Source organism: Terrapene carolina, unplaced genomic scaffold, assembly GCF_002925995.2.
Source record: "Terrapene carolina triunguis isolate 2854851 unplaced genomic scaffold, T_m_triunguis-2.0 Scaffold58, whole genome shotgun sequence".
NCBI lineage: Eukaryota > Metazoa > Chordata > Testudines > Emydidae > Terrapene > Terrapene triunguis.
The window spans coordinates 4,800,439-4,828,218 of NW_020664409.1; the positions used below are offsets into that span (position 1 = coordinate 4,800,439).

The following is a 27,780-nucleotide window of genomic DNA, read 5'->3' on the forward strand; positions in this document are numbered from 1 at the left end:
GGACAATTGCCTGGGGCCCCGGCAAAGCTACATTGCTCAGGCTTCGGCTTCAGCCCCAGGTGGTGGGACTCAGAGCCCCAGGCTTCAGTCCCATGCGATGGGACTTCGGCTTTCTGCCCTGGACCCCAGCAAGTCTAACACTGGCCCTGCTTGGCGGTGCCCTGAAACCGGCTCGTGGCCCCCAGGGATCCCCGGACTCCTGGTTGAGAACCACTGGAGTACAGAACATTTCTGCTTTAGTGCCTATTGTCAGCCATGATTCTTATTTTGACTACTGAACATTCTCTGCTCATTTTCCTTTAAAGATAGGTGGAATTATGCCCAGTACGAACACTTAGCACAATGGTATAATGGTTCATCAAGGAGGCAACTTTACGTACATAATAAATACTACTCTTTGTCCGTTTTACACAATAAATCTCAGAGCACAGACTTGATAAACATTTTTAGGGGAGAAAAGGAGAAGGAAAGAAATGAATATAAACTTTTCCAACTTAACTAATTTATATTAGATTTCTTTGAACATAAAGATTTAAAACATATAGAACATCTTAAAGTTGTTCTAGCCCACTTCTTATTAACACTGGCATTTCAACAGCTCAAGAGTAAATGTAAATACTTGTAAAATGCCTGCATAAAAGTTACCAAAGTGTTTGTTTCAATCATGTAAACCAACTCCTGGAAAAAGAGGACATAAACAGAGTTGAATTTATGGACACAGACAGGTCTTTTTAAAATTAAAGACTTGAAATATTAGAAGGCAAAAAATATACTGTTTGCTTTTACACCCTCTTTTCATTGCTGTCTCAAGGGTTAAACACAAGTTTTCTTTTTGTGAATATATGAAGGATATTTTTGGTAGTTCTATTTTTCTGACATCATGGAGTATATATTAAGATTGTCTAAAAATAACCCTTAAAGTGATAAAGGCAGGCACATTTTTTTAGTACAAAAATCCAGCCTAGTAGGTGTATTTAAAACACAGCTTACCCTGAATTATATAAAAATCTAGCCCCCTCCAAAATTAAGTCCTCCTAGATACAAGTGCCCAAACACTGTGGAAGATCTTTATGGGCTGCCAGTCCTGTTGCAAACAATTTAACATTGTAGAAATGGTTAATTGCAGACATTTTCATTGTATATTTCACTGAAACCTATTTTCAAGTTTTAATGATTAAAACCAGAAAATCCAAGTATATTAATACAGAACTGCAGCAATTTTTGTAGTTTTAAACTGAATTTCAGAACTGCTCAAAGAGAATTTTTATACTATACTTGACATAATTAAAATATACATTAGATATACTACATTATGTGTTTACTTCTGAATGGTATAATTCAAGAGAAGTTAGTACCATCAGATTTGCCACCTTCCAAAATTCTGAATGTCATGTCATTTATCAATGTAGAAACATTTTCTACTCCCCAAATTAAATAGTTTCAGAGATATGTCCCCTGTTGAGATGGCAAAAAATGCCTTGAGTAGAAGTGAGAGGTGTAAAAAATGCTTACAGTGATACCGAAATTTACTAATATCAGCTTATTATTTGAATGGTAAAGAAGTTACATTCATTTTGAGCTCTATAGTTTCATTTTCTTCTTTTGCTGTGCATCTTCTGATTTTTGTTTCTTGGGCATCACTTGCCTATCTCCCTTTGCTGATTTATCACTATTATCAGTCCAACAAACTTTCTTTTTCCTAGTTATCAATGGCTGTTCATCTTCATTTACTGAAACAAAGGAGAAAGTTATTCATCATGAGTTTTTAAGTTCAATATTTGGAATCTCTGATGGCATGAAGTACAAATTTATTTCCCACCATTTTAAAAAGAAATTGAAACAGCATGAGCTCTATAATCTATTTTAGTGGAAGAGATGAGAGTGCCATGGTATGCAGTGTCCAAACATCAAGCGAGCAAGTAAATATATTTTAGATGGTCAAGCATGATTGCCGAGAAAAAAATACTGGGCTAGATTTTCTAAGTTAGGCCCATACAATGGGTAAATACATCTGTCCATACCTACTTTATGCATACATACCTGACATGCAAGTGACCTATTAGGTACACAAAACTGCATATGTTTAATTTTGAAAATCTGACCCAACAGGTTTAAGGACTCATGCACAGCATCTGCCAGTCAAAAACAGTATCCTAAAAGCCTGAGCATTTTATTTACATAAATATTACCACACTAATTCTTACTTAAAGGTACTTAGAGAAGACTGCAGAGAATTAAGATTTTGGTCAGACTAGCTGTGACCCTCCGAGCACCCCAATGCCAGATGGCCAGGGCCTCCCTAGTATATAACAGTAAATCTCAGCTGGCCTGACCAGCTCAATGAACTTCACACACTTGTTATAATATTCATTTAAAAGGTGTCTTGTAATATATCACTGGAAAACCAATAACCCGCTGGTCATTAATATCACTGTGAAATGTGTGTAATAATGCTGTATGTGAAATTATGGATATTCCGATATTATGATTTGGAGTCTGTAAACCAGTGGTTCTCAAACTTTTGTACTGGTGACCCCTTTGACATAGCAAGCCTTTGTGTGCGACCCCCCCTTTTAAATTAAAAACACTTCTTTACATATTTAACCCCATTATAAATGCTGGAGGCAAAGTGGGGTTTGGGGTGGAGGCTGACAGCTCGCAACGCCCCCGTGTAATAACCTTGTGACCCCCAGTTTGAGAACCCCTGCTGTAAACAGACAAAAGAGAAAGGCCAACACCTCTATAGCTCAACTGCAGATTGAACCAGGTGTGACAAGGACAATGAGCCATTCATTTGCATCAGAGATTGCAGGAATATCATTTGCACTGTAAATCTCAGGAGACTGCAAAATTAACATGGCATCTGGTCCCCGGTGGAGATAGAATGTTGAGCCCAAAAACTCCCACCTGCTCTCGTATTTTCTATTTTCTCACTATATTAATAGCACTTAAATAGGAATTATTTTCAACATAAAATAATCAAGATCGACCTCTGTTACCATAAGAAGAGGTTGTAGCATTGTCAGGGTTCTCTTTGGTTTCTGAAGTCCTGTCTAGCCATACTGCTAGACATGTAAGCCTGGCTTTGGTATTGACTTCACATAGCAAAGATGGTCTATCCTGGATCTGAGGAAAATATAGAAACAGATTCATTAAAAGGTTATTTCAATATAGTTTAAGTCACTTAACCTGTACATCTACTTTTAAGGCCTTATATCTCCACACCACAACTGTTAACTGTGGTTTTGTAATGCTGTCAGAGTCATGGCTGCCTTAAGGGTACATCTTGAGGGGCAAGACGGGTGTGTTTTTTAATCACCTTGGTTCAACTGAGAGAGCTCAACACAACTGAAAACATTAGTTGGCTGGCTGTAGCCTGGGTGAATCTTGGCTACAACAAAGCTAGCTAGTCTGCAACTTAATGAGGCTCAGTGGTGTTAAGCTAACATGACTGAAATATATCCCACCCCCCATTTATTTAATCAAATACAGGGTTATAACTGGTTACAAGTAACGTGGTTCAGTTTATGTGCACACAGCAGCTTTTCTGCAATCACAACCACATTCGTGTATCTACATCTACCATACTGCTTAACTGTGTTTGTATCAGTGTGCTTTGGGAAAATCTGGGCAAACATTCTATAATATCTCATCAAAACAAAGTGTGTCCTGAGAACACACAGAATAGCAATAGCAGCCCATGAAGCATTGCACTTTGGAATGTCCTACCACACAGAGAGCTGGGAGGAGGAAGGAGCAGGCACACCAGTTATGTAAACATGTTTAGGACAGCAGCACTTTGGGGGGGGAAAGCGTCCTGAACCAGTAACAGTAAAACAACCATGTGCCAGCCTAGGTCTCTGGCTGAAGCCAAACAAACACTGTTAGCTGCCATGGTTGCTGAGCTTTAACAATAATGTTTAAATCTTGGAATGTGAACTTCTTGGATCAGGGATTGTCTTTGTGTCATTTGTACAGTGCCTAACACAATGAGGCCCTCTTTGAGGTCCTTAAATACTACTGTAATAACAACAATGATACAAAAGTGAGGACATAACCCACAATTAGAGCCAACCAAGGCAGTAATTGGCTACAAACTTGGTTAAAAATTGTAGTGAGGACTAGGCCTATCACATTTCAATGAAGAATGAATAATTTATAAACCTTGGCTAACTATAGTTACTAAAACTGTTCATCTTTTGCATCATGGAAAAAGGCATTGGGATAAAAATGAAAAAGACACATTCTGAAGTGATTTTTTTTTCCTGCTTCATTAAAAAATAAAATGTTTGGAATAAATACTGAAATAAAAGTGCTCAGTATAAAATTGAAATGCCTAATGTATCACCATCTTCGATTTTTTTCAATCAGGACTGTATTTTTCCCCTCTTGAACACAAAAAATAAATAATACACTTTGTGTTTTTAAAGAGTAGTGTTAGTCACCAACATTACAAACATTATAGTAACCACCAAAGCATAAGAGATTGATTAGGAAGCTGTAAGTGTGGCCAGTTAGATATCAGGGAGAGTATAACCTTGCACAAGATGGAGGGGTGAAGTGACTTGAGAATTTCATATTTTTTTTTTTTAAATCACCACTAAAAATTAAAAGTTTTTGAAGTTATGGTAAGAGGAATTGATAGCCAAAAGATCTAAGTGCATATATATAAAAAATTTCTGATAAACATGGTGTGGAGGAAATTCAGGATTTCTAGATTGCAAACAGGTTTATTCAATATTTAAAAATAATTTGTAAATGCATGTGTGACACTGCACCCCATATTCTTCGCAGTGATATTATTATTATATGATTATGACATCATCATGATTTTACGCAAGATAAGTCATGTGAGGTATCATTGGAAAAGTTATAATTTGCTGAATATAATTATCCTATTTGTATGCATGTATCATTTTTGTACCTGAAGTTACGAATATTGACTATGTATCTATTTCACATGTAGCCATTCCTGGGCAATGCCTACTAGGCAAAATGCTTTCAGTCTAGATGGCTGGCTGGGAAGGGCCCATTCAGGTTAATGAGCCATTAGGAAGAAACAACAGGCTTTAGGAGAAGCTTATCTCCACCTGGGGATGCTTCCTGAGGATGCTACAAACAGCATCCAAGTAATGGCTGCTATGACAGGAACATGTGACCAGGTCACCTGGTGCTGGTCCTCCACCTTGGGATATCAGTATTTTTCCATAACTGGCATGGGAACCAAATTGTGAAACAAAGGGTTCCCACCATATGCAAAAGCTATATAAAGCAGGGGAGTGACATCATCTTGGTTCTTCACTGACTCCCAACCCAAGAAGACTCCTGGAAACACCTAAGAAACAAAGACTGAGTTGGGGGAAGTGTTGGACCCAGGATAAAGGGATTTTTAGCCTGTGAATAGAACATCTTTGGAATTCCAAGCTATAAACAAGTGCAACTTGCCTCCTAAGAATTTGCAGCCTGCTTGTATTATCACTTAGGGTGAGAATTTGCTATTCATATCCAATCTCGTTAGTATATTAAGCTTAGTTTGCATTTTCGTTTATTTGCTAGGTAATCTGCTTTGATCTGTTTATTATCCCTTATAATCACTTAAAATCTATCTTTTGCTGTCAATAAACTATTTTGCTGTATCTAAAAGCAGTGTGTGGGAGTCATAACTCGGGGCATAAAGCTGTTGTATATTCCTCTCCCCATTGAGGGAGGGGGCGAATTTCATGAGCTTACACTATACAGTTCCCTGCATAGTGCAAGACGGAATAATTTTGGGTTTACACTCCAGAGGGGGTGCATGCCTGAGTAGCTGGGAAGTTTCCTAGCTGGAGCCTTTCCATGCAGGGCTGATCACAGCATCTGCAGCTGGGTGTGTCCCTACTCGTATGTGTTCTGGTGAAAGTGCAGGCTGGAGCCTGGAGAGAGCTTGTCACAGCAATACTGTGTAAAGGGACCCCAGGCTAGTGGGTCAGGGGGGCTCTGTGGTACCCCAGTTCCAGGAGGTACCCCAGGGGGAACCTGTCACAGCATGCTTTTTAAAACCTAATGTTAACCTGCAAATTAGTTCTCCAGAATTTTTCCATGAGTTGTTAATGTACTAACCTTATCGAGTTCAAGACTCCACAATTTAATGTATCCATCACTGGATGCAGTAACAATAACCTGTAGTCCTTGGTTTTCAAAACTGTAGATGTCTTTTATTCTAGAACAAAATATAATACCTGGATACTTAATACCATGACAGGTGGCTTCAAACAATAAGGACAAATGCTAAGAAGTTGTCAGAATTTAAAAATGAAGAGAGAACATTCTACACGTCATTTAGAGAGCCACAAACTATGGATGCTTTATGTGAATGTTTTTGATTTAGGCACGTAAGATACAGCTCATACACAGGACTAATCTGTTTTGTATTCTGCCATTGGGAGCAATATGTGCCTTTGAAAAATACATGTTGAGGACTGTTAGGACCCTGATTCAGGAAACCTTAATTTTAAGCACATGCTGAACACCCACTGATATCAACAGCACTTTAGCATATGATTAAGTGCTTTGCTGAATTGGCACCTAAATTAAGACAGAGTACTAGATAGTTCTTTAATGATAAAGGGGAACATATAAGATTCCCTTTCTACTGGCCTGGATGGAGTCCAACTGTGCTATTTTACATAGGTGTCCATTTGGATACCACTGCAAGATTATAAATTGGTAACAGCCTGCTAGTCAATGCTTATGTGGATTCAGGAAAGAAATAAGAGACTCTTTATGCCATTTTTTTCTATTTCTATTCATAGATTCTAAGGCCAGAAGGGACCATTGTGATCTAGTCTGACCACTTATATAACAAAGGCCATAACTTTACCCAAAATAATTCCTAGAACACATCTTTTAGAAAAATATCCAATCTAAAAATTAGCATTGATGGACAACTGTTTGAGTTAGTACCTGGTGTTGAGCAAGACTTATGACTGCTTTGTGGGGAAGACCATGGAAAAGGTGCAGACACTACCAAAGCAACTAAGTTCTGGTACATGTTTGTCAAAATACCTGCATAGACATTATGGTTTGGGCTGGAGATCGGGTTCTCAAACTTGAGGGTTGAGGTGGACTTGAGACCCTGAGCTGCCATGTCAAAGCTACCTCTACACAGCTATGTTTAATGCGCTAGTGCGAGCCCCGCTAGCATAGATCTGTGGACCTGAGCTGCAAGACTCACTCCCACATGCAGTGTAAACATACCCACTGTGTTTTAGAACAGAAGCATATTCCTCCAATGCAATTTGTTCCACCTCTTTTTCCGCTGTCTCCATCCTTTCTTGGCAATTTATACTTCAAACACACCTCCCTCTCCTTCCTTACATGCTTTGACCATTAGTGAAATATTGAACAATATAGATGATTAAATTATCATCATTGGGCATCTGAGCTAAGACCATTTAGATGAACAGAACAGTTCACACCTCTCCGAGCTATAATTTCCAGTTCTCTGCAGATGCAGGCAAACATCTCTGCATCGGTTTAATTTGTTTTGCTTGTTTTCAAGGTTCTCTCCTCAACCACAAAGGCTTGAAATTTTAATTAAAAACAAAAACAAAAAAGAGTAAGTTGAGATTCTGGGAACAAGATAAAAAAATGCTAAGTACCGTTTGGCACCCTCGTGCCGAGGATAGATTAGAAATGAAACCTGAAATTCTTAAAAAGTAGTTCCTCAAGAACTGATTTGAGGCACACTGATGGGGCAAAATAGGTCATTATGCAATTCTTGTGCCTGTGCTGTAACTATTTTATGGATAAAAAAATCATAATCTGGAGGTATAAATCCATATCTCTTTAGAATACATCCACGACAATTTAAAATCACATACACACAACAAACTGTATTTAACATATATAAAAAGATCATCATATATATCCAGTGGGGAGGTATTAAAATAAATCTCACACAGGGATTCCTTCATGTTTCATATAACAATAGGTGTACACTCACACTCAGTGAGAATGCACAAATCTGTATTGAATTTGCAACTCAGTACATCAGAAACAAGGCAGTTTACTTTCTATTTTAAAAATAAAAATAAACTGTATTAAGCCAAGATGTTCTCAATGTCGCCACTAACCAGGCAGTAGTGTGTATTCAGCACTGCCATAAATTTTAAAACAATTTACCAGGACAAATATAAAATACCTGTTTTCATGAGCTTTAAATTCACAAAGGCACTTTTGTGAGTCACAATCGTACAGTCTTATAACTTCATCATCTCCGGCAATAGCAAGAACAGAATCCTTGAAGACGAAGAGAAGAAAATGCAGATGAGGCTAAAGTAATTCAAACAATTTAGTTTCCCACCCCCTTCTTTTATGTACTTACTGTTATAAATCTAACTGAAGAAATTCTCTTCTCAGTTGTGATGGCACCACTGACAGATGCTGTTTCAAGTTTGTAGACATCCACTTTATTAGTTATGACCACCACATACTTCTCTCCACTGGGAGACCATTTAACTATGTGTGCATCTGAACAATTTTAAGTAAAAAACAACCAGAAAGACCATAAGTTTTGCCATAATAATAATTTAAAAACTCTGAATCTCATTCTTGACATCTTCACTCTGGAATCTTTAACATGCAATGTATATGACCCCAATCCTGCAAATATTTATGCCAATACTTAATTTATTATCAGGAGTAGTACTATTGACTTCAATGATGCTCATAGTAGTAAATGTAAGCATATGCATGTGTGTTTTCAGGATAGAAGATTATATTACCACCCGGAAGGGGAAATCATATCAAATCTTCATATCTACTGGAATAAATCTAGTAGTAGCAAAACAGATTTTTAAAGACATTGTTGGGTTCCAAAATTTAGGTTTTGTAAAAACAAGCTTTTACAAAACCCTACCAAAAATCAATGTTCCAAAGAACTAAAAATAGAAACTTCCAATAAAGAGTTATATTTAAAACTAACATTTTTCTGTAGTCTTTGTAACCCAAATTCATGTTAGTGCATAAGAATCTAAAAGTGAAAATCTTTAGAAACTGTCTAGTCTATTTTCAATGTCCAAGCTGAAATAAATGCAGAAAGTAAAGTAATACAAATACTACTACTACTACTACCAGAATAAATAGCAAAATAATTTTTTAAATTTTTCAGTTTTGATAATCTAAAGTGTTATAATTAAAAGAGGTACAGAATTAAAAAAAATGATTTTTAGCCTAACAATGTGTATTTGAGGAAAGAAATAAGATTTCTGCCATAGTATTACTATAGCCTGTCCATGGCAATTTCTGTATTGAGGATATGTGCTTTTGATATTTAGTATAAGGTAGAGCAGATGGAATTACCATAATTAAAAAGTCAAACATTTGCAAACCAAAGGCTACCCCAGTGTACCTTTTAAACAAACATGCACATACATAAAAGGAACTCATCTGATTTTAGTTTTAATAAATATTTTGCAGATTAGATTGACACACTCACTTTGCTTCAGATTTTTGATGAAGGCAGATCGTCCTTCTACAAGATTCCATGTTCTGCAAAATACCAAAAAGGGGTTGAATATTCATCACTTAAAATAGCACAGAGAAATTAAAGTACCATTTACTAACCATTGGTAAGGCTATGTTTTAGTCACGGGTATTTTTAGTAAAAGTCATGGACAGGTCACAGACCTGTCCATGACTTGTACTATATACCCCTGACTAAATCTTGGGTGCTCTGGAGGGGGGGCTTCGGGGGCACCGCAGGTGCTCTAGGACCGCCGCTGCTGTGTGTGTGTAGGGGGACAGCACGTGGCCGGGGACCCTGCTGGTGCTGGGGGGGGAGGGGTGGGCACACAGCCCAGGACCACCGCTGGTGCTCGGGGGAAGGCAGGGGGAGGAGGGGCAGCGCGGCCCGGGACTGCCGCTGGTGCACAACGGGGCGGGGGAAGGGGGTGGCAGCATGTGCCCGAGACTGCCACTGGCACTGTTCTTTAAAAGAAATACTTTAAAATGCTGTTGCTATTTTAAAAAATGTAAGTCTGCACTCCCGTCTAGAGCAGGCCATCCAGTCCTCCTCCCAACACCAATCTCTTAGCTTTGTATTCTTCTCTGAAAGGTTGGCACTTGTTCCACCTGCAACCGACATCAGTCTTGAGGCTAACAGAAGACATCAATCTAGCAGTTTGATAAAGGTGGGCTTCCCTACTCCTTTGTGTTAAAAGGCCAGTTTTGTATACTACAGAGTCAACAGGATGAATATTAACTCTTTAATATTTCAATGGAGCTAAGAGGAAATTTCAAAGTGCTAGGTACAGCTACACTATGGAGACTTCACCGGTATAGCTACATCACCATAACTATGCCAGCATGACCCCCTAGTATTCATAGATCATAGAATATCAGGATTGGAAGGGACCTCAGGAGGTCATCTAGTCCAACCCCCTGCTCAAAGCAGGACCAATCCCCAAACAGATTTTTGCCCCAGATCCCTAAATGACCCCCCCAAGGATTGAACTCACAACCCTGCGTTTTGCAGGCCAATGCTCAAACCACTGAGCTATCCCGATGCAGACTAGACTGATGGAACACCTCCTCCCTGAATGATGGTTGCTATGTCAACGGAAGCCCTCTACCATAACCATAGCTGCATCGACGCTGGGGGTTAGGTTGGCTTAGCTATGTCGGTCAGAGGTGTGCGGGGTTTTTTTACATCCCTGACTGACATAGCTATGATGACCTAACTTAAGTGTAGGCTAAGGCACAGATGTACTCTGTCTAGATTCTAGAGTGACCCTTATCCCAACCATAATCTCTGCCTAGTATAAAACGAAGTGAAATTCAAAGGTACATTTTGACAGACCAGGAATCCTGCAAGTGTGAAAACATACACTGTTGCATAGGTTAACTGACAGCAGCGTCACAGATGCTTCCCTGATCCTTGCTTCACAGTCTAGTCCCAATATATAATCCTGCTTATAATTCAATAAGAGGACTTAGTAGTAAATTTCACTAAGTAAGATTTTCAGCCAGTTTTGACTCACCTTAATGTTTTGTCTGTTCCTACTGACAAAGCTAATTTTCCAGAAGGGTGAATAGAAAGAGATGTCACATGCCCCCTAATAAAGTCAACAACAAAAAGTTAATCGTATTTTCTTTGTCACATAAATAACCAAAAATATCTAAAAAGAAGCAGTTCAGAAGACTCACTTATGTGCTTTAATGGATTTCAGACATTCCCATCTCTTTGTGTCCCAAATACAAATTAATCCATCTTCTGCTCCACTCAATAAGTGTGCATTTCCATAGAACTCCAGGCAAGTTATCGTGCCTACAGAACAAGATCAGCACTATTAATCTACATTATGATACCCTGAATAAAAATACTACACAAAAAATAGTTTTATATAAAACGCAAGATATTCACTTAAAGACATGCTAATATTTTAAAACTTAATTGCATAACTTCCAATAAAGGCACACATATGAAATTGTATTTTGAAGTGCAAAATGAAAGTCACTTAAATTGTTGTCATTTTGCATCACACCTATAACAGATACCTTTTTACATAATACCTGTCTAGGAATTACAACATTATAAGTACACCTCATACATTATTTGCAAGAATAATGCATGCACAAAACATGCAGCAATGCCTCTCTATCTGTGAAAGAACAGCCTGCCTCTAACATCCAAACATGCCAGCCTTTTGTTCTGCTTGTTAGATGAAACCTGGCTTACTTACTATATATTCCTTCATGAAAATAAGTTTAACTACCATATTTAAATCACTGATGCCCCTCTATTGTCCTTGTCTGTTGTAGCATACAATTTTGAATTCTATCTGATCCCTCGCTCTCTAAAGTAAGTCACATTTATTTATTTATGTGCATCTGATAATTCCTTAATTCATTTCAAATGTATCTCAACTGAGGCCCCATTAAAAATTGACAGTTCTCTGTTACAGAAACACCCCCACCAGTAAATCATGTAATTAATACCTCTAAAAAGAAAAGTTCCCTTACCATTATGATGCAGCAATGCCCCATGTTCTATCTTCTTTTTCATGTCATATATTTGGATTGTTTCATCTCTGCTACCAGTGACTACATATCTGTTATTCACAGCTACTGCTGATAATGAGGCAGTGTGGGCATGATGGGTAAAGTCAGGGATAGGCGTCCAGTTCTGAAAACAAAATATAAAACGAATGAACCTTTTTAGAAACACACCCAGTGTGATGTTTTAACTTGTCTATGATTAGATTGTCAATATCATAGTATAAGACTAATTTTTAAAATAGCAAAAACTAGCCATGGTCATTTTGCCAAACATACAAAACCGTTATATTCTGTTACAAATCTAATGGGACCCTGTGAAGGAAGTTTCCTAGTGGTCACTGTATGATTAGAATGACACCATCAACCTAACAACTCTCCGGTCTCCAGAGCTTCGCTTGTGACTGGTGATGGGGGTGGATTGGTGCTTTGTGGAAAGAGGTTCTATGGCTTCTAGAAGAAAGAGACAAGTCGAGGCTCTTAGGAAAATCCAAGTCAGTCCTGCCCTTTCTCCTTCAGCACTTTGGCAATGACTGCCTAGGAAGGAGTACTGCGGAAACGAATCTAGGGGTTATTTAGTGGATCACAAGCCAACAGTGTAACACTGTTGCAAAAAAAGCAAACATCATTCTGGGATGTATCAGCAGGATTGTTGTAAGCAAGACATTAGAAGTGATTCTTCCAATCTACTTGGTGCTGATAATACCTCAACTGGAGTATTGTGTCCAGTTCAGGGAGATACATTTCAGGAAAAAAGTGGACAAATTGGAGAAAGTCCAGCGGAGAATAACAAAAATGATTAAAGGTCTAAAAACCATGACCTGCGAGGAAAGATTGGAAAAACTGGGTTTGTTTAGTTTGGAGAAAAGAAGACGGGGGGCGGGGGTTTGTAAATAACAGTTTTCAAGTACATAAAAGGTTGTTACAAGGAGGAGGTGAAAAACTGTTTTCCTTAACCTCTGAGGCCAGGACAAGAAGCAATGGGCTTAAATTGTAGCAAGAGAGCTTTAGGCTGGACATTAAGAAAAACGGTTGTGGGATCTTTGTCAATGGAGGTTTTTAAGAACAGGTTAGACAAACACCTGTCAGGAACGGTCTAGTTATTACTTTGTCCTGCCTTGAGTGCAGAGGACTGGACAAGCTGACCTACTGAGGGCCCTTCCAAACTACACTTCTACAATTCTATATTCTTGACATTCCCCTCTCCACCCTTACTATGCAGCCTTGATGCTTCCCTGGGTAGTTGAAGCAGAGGTGGTAAATTGTGGAACTAATGTGCCATTAGCTGCAATCACATAGTTTATTCTGCAGATATGTTTTATGCCTTCCACCCCGCTGTATCTGTCTTTTCTAGATAGAGTGTAAACGCTTCAGATCACAGACCATCTAGTGTTCTATGTCTGGGCAATGCCCAGCAAAACAGGGCCTGATTCTGGGTTGGTTGTTAGGTATTAAGGACCACAATAAACGTACTAAATAATAATCATAAAAAGCGTGGCACTCTGTGCCCCTCTAGAGGTGGCTGGGCCAAAGAGAGTGTGGCTATGCCCATTGCAGCCGGTTAACTCGGGCTGCAAAGGCGCCTGCTTTTAGAGCCCCGCAGGGGACAAGGCCCCCAGGCATGCGGAGTTGCACCAGCATGTGGTTGGGTCCAGGGGCAGGGAGGGCTGACATGGAGCTGGCGACGTGCAGCGAGAGGGAGGCGCAGTGTTGGCTGCCCGTCGTGTGCAGCAGGCAGGACTCCCGGCATCCCCTGCTGCAAGCCGGGCCCCGCCGCTGATCAGATCAGCTGCGAGCAGCCACACCCGGCTCACAGCTCGCGCCGCTCACCGCACCGGCCACGAGCGTCCAGCAGGGGGAACCCATCGGCGGCGCGCGCGCGCGGAGCCACCCTGCTTAAAGCCCGCGTGGAGGCGGGCAGCATTGGGCGCGCGCACTTCCGCGGTAAGTTACTGGGACACCCGGGCCCCTGGGTGACGGGAGGGCCGCCACCACCACCACCACCAGCAGCAGCAGCAGCAGCTGCTGCTGCCCCGGCGCCGTTACCTCTCCCGGCCGCACCGCGAACCCGAAAAGAATCTGCTCGTAACAGCCGCCGACTAGCTCCATCTCCCGGCGCGACCCCGGTCCTCTTTCCCCCACGCTCGGAGACGACGCCTGGGGTCCTTCCATCCACCCGTCGCACAGGCTGTCCAGGCACTGCCTGAGCCGGAATTGACAACGCCCGGACACCCCCGAGCCCGCGGCCCACCCCTCGGGTTTTCTAGCCGGGGTGTATCCCTTGGAGTCCCCGAGTCGGATAGGGAGTGCGCGGGCTGTGGGCGCGGTAGGACCCTGGGGTTGGGGTAACAGGCGTTGCTGGGGGCAGCCTCAGCGTGAGGTCCCGGGCGGGGGCGGAAGTAGGACCCGTCCTGCTCCTTATGGCGACGCCGTGGATGGGAGACGTTAGTGCTGGGAGCGGGTCGGGGGGAAGTGAGGGCCTCGCGAGCAGGGGGAGGCCGGGGGGGGGGCTTCTCTCGTCTTCCCAGGGTTATCGCCCCCGCTCCCGGGGCGGTGTCTGTCCTTCCCCTTCCCCTGGGCCTTTCCCGGAGCCGCCGCCGCCACCCCTCCCCCTCTCCCGGCGGGCGGCTCCCCCCCGGCAGCTCCGCCCGCTGACTCCCCGCTCCCTCAGGAGGCCGGGGAGAGTCACCGGGGGAATCCGCCCGTGGGACCATCGGGGGTCGGGTCGCTGCTCTCAGGGTCAAACGGCCGCCCTGGGTCAGCGGGTGAAAAAATCCCCCCCCCCCCCCCCCCCCCCCCCCCCCGCCCCTTTAAACCCCCCTCCCCGGGGGGCGCTCTGCGCCTTTGCCACGCAACACAAACCCCGTCACACGCAAACCACAGGCAGCAGCCCCCCCCCCCCCCATCAACTATAACCAGTCCCCACCCTTACACAGCCCGAGAGTGTCCCCTCTGTTTTACCGTATAGTGACATACAGCTTCGAGGTCTTAACCACGCCTCTGGATATTTGATTCACTGGCCATGGTTTTTCCATTTTACTATAAAGTCTGAAAAAAGAATTGGAATTAAGGATATTTATGCACCAATAGTCGCATAATGGTGTGGTTTTTGTTTATTTTTTTAGCTTACCTTTACAAATCTTTCTTCATGCTACTGCCTGAAAAAGTTAGGCCTGGTCTACACTAAAAAAGTTTTACTGATAGGACTGTCAGTGGGTGAAATGTTCTACCTATACAGTTATAAGCCATATTTTGGATGCAGTTAGACATTTTTAAAGGTGCTTTTTATGCTGGTATAGCTTATTTTGCTTCCCAACCCAGAATAAGTTATACTAGTCTAAGCATTTTGATACAAATATAATTAAATTCACCCTAGGGTATTTTTGTCATTTTAACTATATGAGTATAATTAAAGAGACATAACTTTCAGTGTAGACAAGCCCTTACATGCATGCTTAAGGTTAAACGTGAGTAGTCCCATTGAGTAGCCTTATTGGAGTCAAATATTTGAAGTTAAGCATGCAAGTCTTTCCAGGATTGGGACCTTAATAACTAAATGGTAAAGTTAGTATGAAAAAGTAATGTATCCTATCAATGTGCATACCTCTAACTTTTTTTAAATTTGTTTGAATTACAGTGAAAAGATCAAATGTCAACTATCAAGCTCAGAGAATAAAATACCAAAAATATTGTTTCGTATAGAAGACCATGATAACTGTGATCAAGATATTATTGCATCACTTTTTTTTCTGATACAATTTTTCTGCGGTCAAATTGCTTTTTTATTGTGCTGCAGCTTGCATTAAATGTGCACACAGAGTGGTAAGTCCAAAAACAAACCACATAAGTGGTCAAAAGTAAATTGGACAGTTTTTAATCTAAAGGCCTAGTATTAGAATTTTATTTTTTTATACAAAAGTGGAATTCTGTTGGCTCTGTCTCTTTAAATAGCAGAACTATAGTAAAACCTTGCTGATGCACATTTTGCTAATATGTGCACTTCATAATTTGTGCAAAATGACATCCATCTCTATCAGGAAAGAGTTAATAGTAGAGTGCTGTTGTAAAGTCTCCCATATTGTTAAAAAATTAATTGCTGAAATTCAAAATGAAGTGCTGATCCTGAAAAGATTAAAGCAGTGGTCTCCAATCTTTTTATGCCCAAGATCACCTTTTGAATTTAAGGGCAGCCCAGGATCTACCCCTTCCCCGAGGCCCTGCCCTGCTGACTCCATCCCCCCCTCTCAGTCGCTCGCTCTCCCCCATCCTCACTCACTTTAACTGGGCTGAGGAAGGGGGTTGGGGTTCGGGAGGGGGTGCAGGCTCTGTGCTGGGGCCGAGGGGTTCGTAGTGTGGAAGCAGGCTCTGGGCTGAGCCTGGGGCAGGGGGTGCAAGCTTTGGGAGGGAGTTTGGGTGCAGAAGGGGGTATGGGGTGCTGGCTCTGGGAGGGGAGTCAGGGCAGGGGGTTGGGGTGCTGGCTCCAGGAGGGGGTTGGGTTGGGGTGGGGCCCTCCCGCAGGGCGGCACTTACCGTGAGCAGCTCCCGGTTTGTGGTGCAGCGAGGCTAAGGCAGGCTTCCTGCCTGCCCGAGCCCCACACTGCTCCCAGAAGGGGCCAACATGCCTCTGTGGCCCTGAGGGGGCACGTAGCTCCATGCGCTGCCCCTCTTTGCCAGCACCGACCCCTCAGCTCCCATTGACCACAGTTCCCTGTTCCCAGCCAATGGGAGCTGCAGTGGTGGTACTTGCAGGCAGGAGCATTGTGCCAAGACCCCTGCCCCCAACACCAAAGGGGCCGTGGGGCTGTGCTAGCCGCTTCCGGGAGCGGCGTGGGGCTGAGGCAGGCAGGGAGCAAGCCTAGTGACAGCCCTGCTGCACCACCGGAGATCGTGATCGACTGGGAGAGTCCCCAGGATTGACTAGTCGATTGCGATCAACTGGTTGGTGACTACTGGATTAAAGCATGTGAGTGACTAGTCACATGAATAGTCCCACTGAAGTCAGTGGGATTGCTTACCTGTTACAAAGTTATGTGTGTGTTTAAGGGCTTGTCTATATATGAAAATTAATTTGCATTAAGGAAGGCTGTGAATTTAAAGCCCAGTTGCTGTTCCTGAATGACTCCATATGTAGACAAGCTCGAAGTCTTTGCAGTACTGGGGTTTTAACAGTTTTCAAACTGTGTTACTATTGTGATTTACTAAATTTGCAATAGTTCCCATGGTCATTAGAATGAAAGATGTACTATGTATTTTGCTACATAGATCCCACTTTGGGGTAATATGTTACAGAAATCTGTTATGTGGAATAATATGGGGTGAAATTTCATCAGGCAAGCATTTATTAATGTGTACAAAATACTCTTGCAAATGATTTTTACATTCAGTAAGAGTTTTAAAAAAATTGCTGAGGGAAAGGGCTGTGTGCAATGACTTGCTTTTATCCCCAACATTGTTTGACTAGCAAGATGATTTAAAAGAAAATACATAGTGAATAGCTATTTCAGATTTTCCTTAAAAATTGTATAGAGCAAGTGAGTGAGCTAAGGGGAAAAGGCATTGAAACTAATGAAATGACTGTACAAAGCTGTAGCCCTAGCATGGGCCTTTGGCCGCTATTGTAATACAAATAATAATGAGAGGCTAAATTCAGAGGTGCTAAATGGCTGTGTAAATTACAAGTCAGTAAGAGGGTGAAATTTGCATACCAAGCTGGCAGAAGGGGGGTAGCTAGGAAAGATACAGGAGGGCAAAATTCTCCCTTTTCTTTACCTTATACCGTCTTGTTGCTTTTACCGCTACAGCTGCCTCTTCCATATGTACCACTCTGCACTCTCTTATTGATTTGTAACTTACACCAACAACCAAGGCATCTTTAAGTTTGGCCCAAAGAGAGGAAGAACCAAGGAAACCTCAAAGGCCCATAAAAATGAGCTAGCTATCTTTTTAATCTTTTGGATGATAGATCTTTCTTCACTTCTAAGCTGACCTTATATCCCCCACCAACCAAACATATATTTAAAATAATAGTAAGGTGTGGGCCAAATATAAAAAAACCTTGAGGCAGTGGTGGAATAAGAACAAAAACTCACATCTGTCCTCTAGAATAGAGAAGTTGAAAGATAATTACTGGTCTTGGTAAATAGAAAGGATATGTGTGCTCATTCCAGGTTATCCCCAAGTCAGGCTGTGTCACAATATGATGCAATGATGATTTGATCCACAAGTGGTCAGTGGTTGCCAATAGCAGTGGTCTACATAAGTGTATTATGGTTAGGCTTTTGCAATGCAAGTCTAAGCTCTGGAACCTTTCAAAATTCCCCAAGTTAAATCTCTTAAATCAGATTTAAAAGAAGGTGAACAAGTTCTCAGCTGTGCAGCAGCAAATTTTTTTAGTTTAAGTTGAATTACTTTTCATAAAAGCTTCTCTCCTCTTCTTTTTCTTTAAATAGAGGATCAGAATAAATTGTGAAGCAGTGCAGCATTCCTTGTGAAGAAAACTTCTAAACAGTGGCAAACCAGGTAAGATCATCTGGTGAGAACAAGTCCAGGTCCACAGTGCTTAGGAGGGATTCTAAACCATATCCAGAATTCTTAGCAAATATAAAACTAAAATAGTTTCTCTGAGTAGGTGAATTCTAGCCCTGTGCTTCCTTCAGGTAATTTGCTAATTAATTACTCTCCCCTGCTCTGGAAACCTAATTATATCAACTGAAGCAGGTTGTGGGACCTGACATGAAGCATTGGACTTTCCATTGTTTAAAAGTGAGTTCTCATGGAGGGGCTTGCCTGTAACACTCTCTGAGCAGGATATATGCAAGCACTCACACAGACATTAATGTTCTACTTCTAGTAAGTAAAATGTATTGAGAAATACCAAATGTATTAACTCTTGGAGCCCTAAGGATGAGAATCCTCATTCTTAAGATTCTAAGGTGAGGAACGTGACCTGCGTTAACTCTACAACCATCTCCCTCCTTCTCTTCTCTGTAGTTGTCCTACCTCCTTCCTCTTTTTTGAGTGAGGCATGCTCTCTGTCTGTTTCTTCTTTGCCCTGCATCTGGGCATGAGTTCCCCTGGGCTCCAAACTAGAGTCTATCTGTCCCTCGTCTGCTTTCCCCTTGCATCCCATCTACCAACCTCCTCTTGGTTCTTGGCCTGAGCGAGTGACTGACAGCTAGCTGTGAGGAGAGGTGTCTCACAGCAGCAGGAAGGGAAGAGCTCCCAGCAAAAGGGAGGCAGGGCCAGTTGAGGCTCATTTTAGGCAAGAGTGATGACCTAGCTGTGCCTTTCAGTCACCCAAAAAAATGCTACTAGAGTGCTCTAGCACAGTGTTTCTCAACCTTTTTGATGCCAGCGACCAGCTTGCTGCCTTCCTAAACTGTGTCAGGAAGATTTCAGGGACTAGCGCTGGTCCACAGACCTATCATTGAGAAACACTGCTCTGGCAAGTCCTACAGAACATTTAGGCGCAGTCCGGTCCTTAAAGTGATTAACATTTAGGATTGGCCAGCATCTAAGGGATAACTGCTTTATTTTATTTTACTTTTTTTTAATTCCAAGAGGAAGCTTTCAATCCTTTAGCCAGATTGACAAGTCAGGGGAATATGGCTGTTCATACAATCCTTTGGCTCTGTTATTTTTGCCAGGCGTTTTCCCCAGAGGCTGCTTTCCCTCATGGGAGGCGGAGGGAGAGATGGGACCCCAGGCTTCTTTCAAGGGCAAGGTGAATATGGGGAAATCACCTGTGGTGATGGGGAGTGGGTGGGAGGAATTTAAATGAGACTAAGTACTATAAAGCTTTTTTTCATCCCAGCAGGATACAATGGGAAAGAAAAGAGAGTCCCTGCAAACCTATAGCTGGTGGAGAGGACCACAGAAAAAACGAAAGAAAAAGAACAAAATAAAAGCAGGAAGAACAGACTATGTTAGTGTTGTTAATCTTCCAATCAGGTAAAAAGCTCTTGAAACAGACCAGAAGAACTAGCCCCTGTCCATAACAATCCATCTAAATCAATAGTGAGCAGTGAGTGAATACTTTGAGAGTCTTAAATGGAGGTTCTTATGTAAGTGCCAAGTATTGTTTATGCTAGTATATTTTGTAAAAGTAATAGTCTTTGTAATGAGATTTCATTACACCACTCTGCTGTCAAATCTTTGCTGAGATGTGAGTGACACCAATAGTGTATATTTTTTTGGGTTACCTTTTTACTTAGTACTTTGAGATCCATCAATATGCATTTATTCATTTGTTGCTGGTATTTTTATTGCTCCTCTTCTTTCCTCTTACTAAGAGATACTAAAATCCAACCAGAGGGTGTGGAGATTTTTTTTTTTTTTTTTTGTAGTAAAAGGTGGATTGACTTGGACATCTGCTCTCAAAGCAGAAATAAAGCCTGTTTAGCTAGAGAAGTAGGCTGGACTCATTATCTTCGAGAATATTGCGCCACAGTGGTTGTACTACAAGATTTGGACTGATCCTGCAGACATGTACACTGCCAAGTGCAACGATCACTACAGTGTGTAGTGCTATAGAAGACCACAGTGTTTGCAGGATTAGTCCCATAGTTATTTGTTATATGCAATAACTAACAGCTTTCTGACCAGTCTCTTAAGATTTCAGTATTTTTGCAATCTAATTATTTCTTTTCAATCCTTTTTAGACCAGATTTCTCAATAGTTGTAGGAGAGCTAACTCCTGAAGTGGATGATTTTCAGCTCTATGACTACTTTGTGAAAAGGTACCCTACATGCATTGACTGCAAAATAGCCACAGATCTACTGGGATACTCCAGGTAATTTTTACACAATCAAAATGCTGCTTATAAAAGGACTGTAGACTGTTGTTGTTGTTTGTAAACCACTTGGTCAGACTTAAATCTGTATCCTGTTTCTGTGGTGTCGTCGTCTCCTCTCTCTTTCCCCTCCTCCCCCCCCGGGGCAAAGAGAAGGTAGAACAGAGGTTAAAGTCTAAGAACAAAGCAGTATTTGAGGAAAATCCCTTGTGCTATTTCAAGTCTTTGTCTGGATTGCATATGTAATAGGCTAAATTGTGATTTCACTGTGCACATATTTGCATGCCAAAAAATTTACCTGGGGAGGCAAAGGAGATGTACACTGAATTACTGGGGCTCTGCTCATGCCCAGCAGTGCACCTAATGCATAATCAAGAGCTGTACTGAGGGCTAAGTATTATCCCCATTTGATGGATGGGGAAAATAGACAAGGAGCCACAAACTGAAGTCAGTGGAATTGAACCTGCTTGTACCAGCAGTAAAAAGGTCCCAGAGAGAGTTTGTGACTTGCCCAAGGCCACCCAATGAATCAGTGGCAGGGCTGGGACTATAACTCTTTGTTGCTGGTTCCCTATTAAGATCACAGTACACTTTGTGTGCAAGAAACACAAAATACTGAGAAAGTGAACTTTTCTTCTTAAAATGCTAAGTATTGTAAATTGATAGCTCTTGGTTAACACTAATTGAGGATGTGGGTAAATCAGTTGCCATATACTCCATTAATATGGAGTCTGCCTAGATACACAGGTAACTGTTATTTTTAATTATTTATTCTTTTGTTGAGAACCACCATTAATAGAGCAAGCTTCTTTTAATCTAACTGCAATCAGCTGTCAGTATTTGCTTTTTGACACAACTTTGAGCTCTGAGAAAAAGCATTTAGCACGGGTGTTTAAAAACAAAAGAAAAAAGGTAGAAAGCAAATATGTACTGTAAGCCATAGTAGCTACAATGCTAAATAAGGGTTTTGTCTGCCGAAGAAAACACTAAACTTATTAACTCTGTTATAATGTTATTGGTGTGTATACTGGAATTACTACAATGTCTACATTTTGGAATTTGCAGGGGGTATGGCTTTGTCAGATTTGGTGAACAAGGTGATCAGATGAGAGCACTGCAAGACTGCCAAAATGCACCAGGTCTAGGTGGAAAACGAATCCGACTGAGTATAGGAATTTCTAAAAGGTAATGAATCAGTCTTGTACTGATACAGGAATTAAAGGTAGTCATTAAACACTGGTAGCTTCACCTTGTCAAAGCATATCTCATCTACTGTAATGGTGGTGTCAACCCATATTTCATGACATAAAGGATCTAGTTTTGCATTTCTTCTAGTTAGTGCTTCTCTATCTGCTTTTCCTGTCTGGTAACCATGAAGTACCTAGAGCCTGGCCAGAATCCTGGGGTAAATTTTTTTTTTTTCAAAAGCACCTAAGTGAGCATGTGCTTAACTTTACTACTGTGAATAGTCCCATTGAAATCAATGTGCCTATTCATAATAGCAAACTTAAGCACATCATAAGTGATTTCAGGATCAGGACCTTACAGAGTAAATAAAAATTTTTTTCCAATGAAAATAGCACAGGGTTTATTTTACAGTGATCTGGTGAAGTGAAGGAGCACTCTTAAGCAGGGAGAACAAAAAGTCTATAGTACAAAAGCCAAAACCAGATCCCAAATGCGATATACAGAAAATACACCAACTTCCATCAATGTTGTCCAAAGATTCCTGACTTTGAAGTTATTAACATGCAAGTGAGGACTCTGAACCACCCTTAAAAGGTTCCTTGTTCTGCCTCCTAAACTCTTAATCAGTTATATACACTTTTTGAGGCAATCACCGCTTTTACCAGTTAGGTTTGGGTAGGTTGATATCAAATTGACATACACTCTCATCCAGTACATGGGTGAAATAGCATGTAACAAAGAGGATGAAACTTCCTAAACATACTTAAATTACCTTGCCTTGTATTCCTGTTAGTCAGTGAAAATATCCAAAAATGAAGCTCTCTTTTCTAGGTATACCCAGACCTTGTAAATATTACCTTTTTCCCTTTAAAGGAGATAAATCTTCTAATTCAAGTTGGCACTACCCAAAGCTGGTCTGAGAGCTAGATACCATTGTCTTCAAACTGTCAGGTTATGAACAAAACGTCTATTTCTCCTTTTTGGCGATCCTGTGATGTGGGGAATGTTTAAGTCTTTCACATTCCAAAACAGGATCAGTGTTGGATACTTAAAAAACCAAACTCTTTATTCTTTATAAGGTCCTTTCAAAACCTTCAATGCCTTTCTTTGCTAATTTCGTCCTTTTCCATTTGGTAAAAATAACTTGATTGTTCCTCTGTGTAATAACTGAGAAAAGATAACTTGGTTCAGTTTTTTTAAGTATTATCCCATTCTCTTGTTATGCTAGTAACTGTCATTAAAGTGTGGGTGCAGCTTTCATGACAAAGGCACTTATGTGTAGGTCCTATAGTGATTTATATTTCTAATTTAGTAATGACAGACTGGTTGACTTCTGTGCCTTTTACAAAAAAAAAAAAAAAATATATGGAAGACATTACCCAGCTAACATTTAATCTGTTTCAAATTTAGATTTAAACTAGAGGTTTTACTTTATTTTGGTTTATTTTAGTTTTGCTTTCTTGGTTAAGGGGCAGACCATACAAGTGGCTTTTCTGTGTCTGTGTGGAGAACTATCAAAGTAAATGGGGGGCACTACAAGTACAGGAGTCTGCCTGTACAGGGCCACATTTAGCATTGGGTATTAAATATTGAAAATCTGATATGTCTCTGGAATGTGCAATCAGTCCATCTGACTTCATTGTATATTGTATAATGATGAATGAGTATCAGATGAATCTAAATTAGGGAGTTTTCTAATTTTTTTGAAGAAAAAATTGTCAAACAACTATTTTACATTTCTTCCTTCACTCTCTATTAGTAAATGAATCTGGCTCCTTTTTAGAGTTTGTGCTTTTGCTGCTTATTCCCCACTTCTCTGACTTCATAAATTATTGTGGCAATGATTGTCATAAACAGGATTCAGAGTAGCAGCCGTGTTAGTCTGTATCCGCAAAAAGAACAGGAGTACTTGTGGCACCTTAGAGACTAACAAATTTATTAGAGCATAAGCTTTCATGGGCTACAGCCCACTTCTTCGGATGCATATAGAGTGAAACATATTGAGGAGATATATATGTATTTCTCACACACACAGAGAGCATGAACAGGTGGGAGTTGTCTTACCAACTCTGAGAGGCCAATTAAGTAAGTGAAGAAAACTTACTTAATTGGCCTCTCAGAGTTGGTAAGACAACTCCCACCTGTTCATGCTGTGTGTGTGTGTGTGTGTGTGTGTGTGTGTGTGTGTGTGTGTAATACATATATATCTCCTCAATATGTTTCACTCTATATGCATCCGAAGAAGTGGGCTGTAGCCCACGAAAACTTATGCTCTAATAAATTTGTTAGTCTCTAAGGTGCCACAAGTACTTTTATAAACAGGATTACAACTTCAGATGGGAAATAAACTCTGGCAGCTGCTGAATGCCAAACCAGTCTCTACGCAAAACAAGTTCAGGCGGAGTGTGTTTGGGGGAGGAGGGAAATGTGTGTGAGCAGTAGTTTGGGTTTTGTTTTGGTTTTTTTTGTTTTTTTTAAAAAAGAGGAAAAAATCCCAAGTGTCAGATGCTCCTTAAAATATAATCTGGGATTTCTTTGGGATTTTTTGTTTCGTTTCTCCTCTCTCCTCTTCCCCTCCCCCGAACAAAGATTTAGTAATTAGCCACACAAAACAAAGGGCTAAATAAAAGAATGGTTTCAGAGTTGCGGCCGTGTTGGTCTGTATTCGCAAAAAGAACAGGAGTACTTGTTGCACCTTAGAGACTAACAAATTTATTTGAGCATAAGCTTTTGTGGGTTACAGCCCACTTCATCGGATGCATGCAATGGAAAATACAGTAGGAAGATAGACAGAGAGACACACACACACACACACACACAACATGAAACAATGGGTGTTACCATACACACTATAAGGAGAGTGATCCGTTAAGGTGAGCTATTATCAGCAGGAGAGAAAAAGAACTGTTTGTAGTGGTAATGAAAATGGCCCATTTCCTGCAATTGACAAGATGATGTGAGGAACTGTGTGTGTGGGGTGGGGGGGGGGGGGAATGAATGTAGCTTTAAAGCAGCTGTACTTGATAGCTGTCTGACAAGTGCTACTTAACCAATCTATAGCAGAGCACTAGGCTTTAGCTGCAGAAACTGTGTTTATGCTGACACTGAAACTTACTTTAAAGTAAATGGATAGAAGTAGTAGTAGTTTCATGGATTTGGATTTTACCCAGGATAGTAATTACTATTGGTATTGGCAGAGGTGAGACCATTTACTTCTGTATAAACACAGATGAAAAGTACTGTGCAGTGATTTTCCCCACCCTTTCATTTCTGGCAACTTTTTTTTCCCGAGAAATGTTCACCTTCATAATTTGATGTACAAAGACTTACTGAATTGTTTAATTTTAAACTAAAACCAGTCTTACATCCAGTTCTTAAATTCTAATTATACACTTTTAAATGTTTTTAGAATGAAAGCAGAATTCCAGCGGTATCAGTCCTATAACTATAATGATTATTATCAAGATTATCAGAACTACTACTCACAGTGGGGTTATGATCCTTATGCTGATTACAACTATAGCTATCCTTCCTATGACAACATGCAAGCTGTTGGAGATTCTGCTATAAGAAACTCAATTGTGACTCCAGCTGTATTTGAGGTATTGATGTTACTGAATTTACATTGAAGATAAGTTCTTGCCAAAATCTTAAATTACATAATGAGTTTAATAATTTATAACAGAGCAGTATGTCATTTCCCCCCTTTAGTTTTAACATGGAAACCATGCTTAAAGCCTATGATAATGTGTAAAATAAGGACTAAATGGCAGATTGAAAATCCAAGCCTTTACATGATACACTTCTCTAGCATTAAACCTCTATAATCCTCTAAATGTGTACCATTTGTTCTTGCATTTTTTTTTTTTGCCAAATGTGACTAACATTATCTGTATAACTTTGTATCCTAATAACAGTCTGTCCATAATGCACATAATTTAATTCTCTAGTTGTTCTAAGCCACACTAAACTATAAAATTGCCTTTCTCCTGAATGTCTATTTTTTTAGAAAGGGAATGGATTGAGGTTGAAAAAAAAAACATTTTTTACACCTTTTAAGACTTTCCTTGAAGATGCATGAATACATTGAAAATCCTTTTTTTCGGATAATGGAATGTAAAAATTTCTGAAGAACCTGGAATTAATAATGATTACACTTCTATAAAACTAACACAAACATATTCTTGTTTATTTCAGGAGACCCCAATTGTGGCTGAAAGCAATGATGAACTAATAACTGAAGGTAACGCTAATGCTATCATACTTCGATTGTTTGGTCCTAATAATGTCTGGCTTTATAAAATTTCTATACAGAACTGCTGACAAAGTAGTGCTAGTTCATGGAAAAAAAATCTGTACAAATATTCCATTTTCATTTCCAAATGAGCTATTCTAAATACTGGCACAGAGGTCAGCAAGTTGGGAATGTAACGTAACTTACGTTGTATGTAAAATTAGGAGTTTTCAGACTTGGCAGTCTTTTTAAAACAAATGACTTTCTTCTAACTTGCTCTTACATGAAGATAAAATAGTCTTTTGTCCCACTCTGCTAATTTTCATCGATGTGCTAATTTCCATCTCATAATTTCTCCAGCTCTTTACACCTTGACTCTGTTTTAAAAATATCTCAGTAGAAAACAGGTTTCTTAAATGTTTTACAGCATGTTTAATATCCATACTGCTTAACAGAATCATATGCTAAAAAGCAAAAGAGATCTGTTACATTTTGTACAGAACTCTTTTCCCCCCATTGTCCCAAACAAAGTGGGATGCCCTATCATTTATCTAACCATAATGGCATGCTAGCTTATGCCAGAGGGTTCTTTCCCTGCTTGAATTGCTATTTATCATGATTGTCTGTCTGAACCTGACCAGACATCAAAGTAAGATTTTGAACCTAAGTCCTTCAGCAACTTTTCACCCTTGTGCCTGAGAAATAAGTGTATGTTGGATACTGGGATATTAGGAAAGCATATCCTGGCATGCATTTTCTCTCCTTTTTAAATGTAGGGGTAGTGATATTTCACAAATTTGTAGCAATGGATTTATAATTTAGGTTAATACCTTCAACAAGTCTGTGCAAGTTTGTTTTAATAGAATTTAATTTTTCACAAAGTAGTAATGTAATCTCTGTAGTTTAACCCTAAGCATTAATGTAATTTAATGTTGTGTAGGGGGTTTATTTTAAAGTCCAGTTTGCAGAGGGTTTTTTGGTGGTGGTTTTTTGGGGTGGAAAGATTGGTGTAATGAATAACAATAACCGCATGTCACATATGAAGCTCTTGCCATTACTTTTTTGTGTGCCTGTGTAGGTCTTTTTGTGCTGGGCCAATTTTTTTTTTTATTTACTGGGTTTATTTTTACAGATCCACAGCTCCATCTGGATGTTGATGAAATGAACAGAGAATTTATGGAGAGAAGTGAAGAACTCTATGACTCACTCATGAATTGTCATTGGCAGCCTCTGGATACGGTCACCTCTGAAATCCCTAATGCTTTCTAAAAGTGTCTTACATGAATATATAGCATGATCGTTATGACCAAGGTGCTAACATTACATTTCTTCTACATTACTCTAGACCATACGTTTTAAAGCACAAGGATGGGTGGTTGTTTTGCTAAGCTTTTGACAGCCTTTGTAATTTTTGTTCATCACTCTACTCATGAAGCATCTTGAAATCATGTAAATATTCTAGAAATGTAAAGAGTTGAATAGAATCTCAAGATAGACTTGCTTGTGTAAATAAAATCTCGTTTCTGCAAA

General features: G+C 40.3%; 2 protein-coding genes across 7 annotated transcripts; one reads left to right on the forward strand and one right to left on the reverse strand.

Annotated features, from left to right (window-relative positions):
• Nucleotides 1-14,187, reverse strand: PAK1IP1 (PAK1 interacting protein 1). 2 transcript variants are annotated; one of them, XM_024200766.3, is made up of 10 exons: nucleotides 14,083-14,187; nucleotides 12,004-12,166; nucleotides 11,188-11,308; nucleotides 11,022-11,096; nucleotides 9,479-9,531; nucleotides 8,366-8,511; nucleotides 8,183-8,280; nucleotides 6,100-6,199; nucleotides 3,000-3,126; nucleotides 1-1,730 (listed from the first exon to the last, which is right to left on the reverse strand). In XM_024200766.3, the coding sequence occupies exons 1-10, from the start codon at nucleotides 14,143-14,145 to the stop codon at nucleotides 1,582-1,584; spliced, it is 1,095 nt and encodes a 364-aa protein (XP_024056534.1). In that variant the 5' UTR covers nucleotides 14,146-14,187; the 3' UTR covers nucleotides 1-1,581. The 2 variants fall into 2 exon arrangements, with proteins under 2 accessions (XP_024056534.1, XP_024056536.1); XM_024200768.3 differs by having other exon boundaries at nucleotides 2,991-3,126; nucleotides 14,083-14,180.
• On the forward strand, nucleotides 13,913-27,780 carry LOC112107175 (tRNA selenocysteine 1-associated protein 1-like). 5 transcript variants are annotated; one of them, XM_024200771.2, is made up of 10 exons: nucleotides 13,913-13,980; nucleotides 15,674-15,858; nucleotides 18,486-18,555; nucleotides 19,683-19,759; nucleotides 19,850-19,986; nucleotides 20,697-20,828; nucleotides 21,894-22,013; nucleotides 25,426-25,618; nucleotides 26,214-26,259; nucleotides 27,383-27,780. In XM_024200771.2, the coding sequence occupies exons 4-10, from the start codon at nucleotides 19,730-19,732 to the stop codon at nucleotides 27,517-27,519; spliced, it is 795 nt and encodes a 264-aa protein (XP_024056539.1). In that variant the 5' UTR covers nucleotides 13,913-13,980; nucleotides 15,674-15,858; nucleotides 18,486-18,555; nucleotides 19,683-19,729; the 3' UTR covers nucleotides 27,520-27,780. The 5 variants fall into 5 exon arrangements, with proteins under 5 accessions (XP_024056539.1, XP_024056538.1, XP_024056540.1 ...); XM_024200770.1 differs by lacking the exon at nucleotides 13,913-13,980 and adding an exon at nucleotides 14,388-14,480; XM_024200772.1 differs by lacking the exon at nucleotides 13,913-13,980 and adding an exon at nucleotides 14,388-14,480 and having other exon boundaries at nucleotides 19,853-19,986.

Coding starts and splice junctions, on each gene's coding strand:
- LOC112107175 (XM_024200771.2), top strand. CDS start 19,730: ATGGGACCCCAGGCTTCTTTCAAGGGCAAG. Junction 19,760..19,849: donor AGGCTTCTTTCAAGGGCAAG/GTGAATATGGGG, acceptor TTTTCATCCCAG/CAGGATACAATGGGAAAGAA. Junction 22,014..25,425: donor AGTATAGGAATTTCTAAAAG/GTAATGAATCAG, acceptor AAATGTTTTTAG/AATGAAAGCAGAATTCCAGC.
- PAK1IP1 (XM_024200768.3), bottom strand. CDS start 14,145: ATGGAGCTAGTCGGCGGCTGTTACGAGCAGATTCTTTTCGGGTTCGCG. Junction 11,097..11,187: donor AAATCCATTAAAGCACATAA/GTGAGTCTTCTG, acceptor TGACTTTATTAG/GGGGCATGTGACATCTCTTT. Junction 1,731..2,990: donor CTCTTCTTATGGTAACAGAG/GTCGATCTTGAT, acceptor CCTTTGTTTCAG/TAAATGAAGATGAACAGCCA.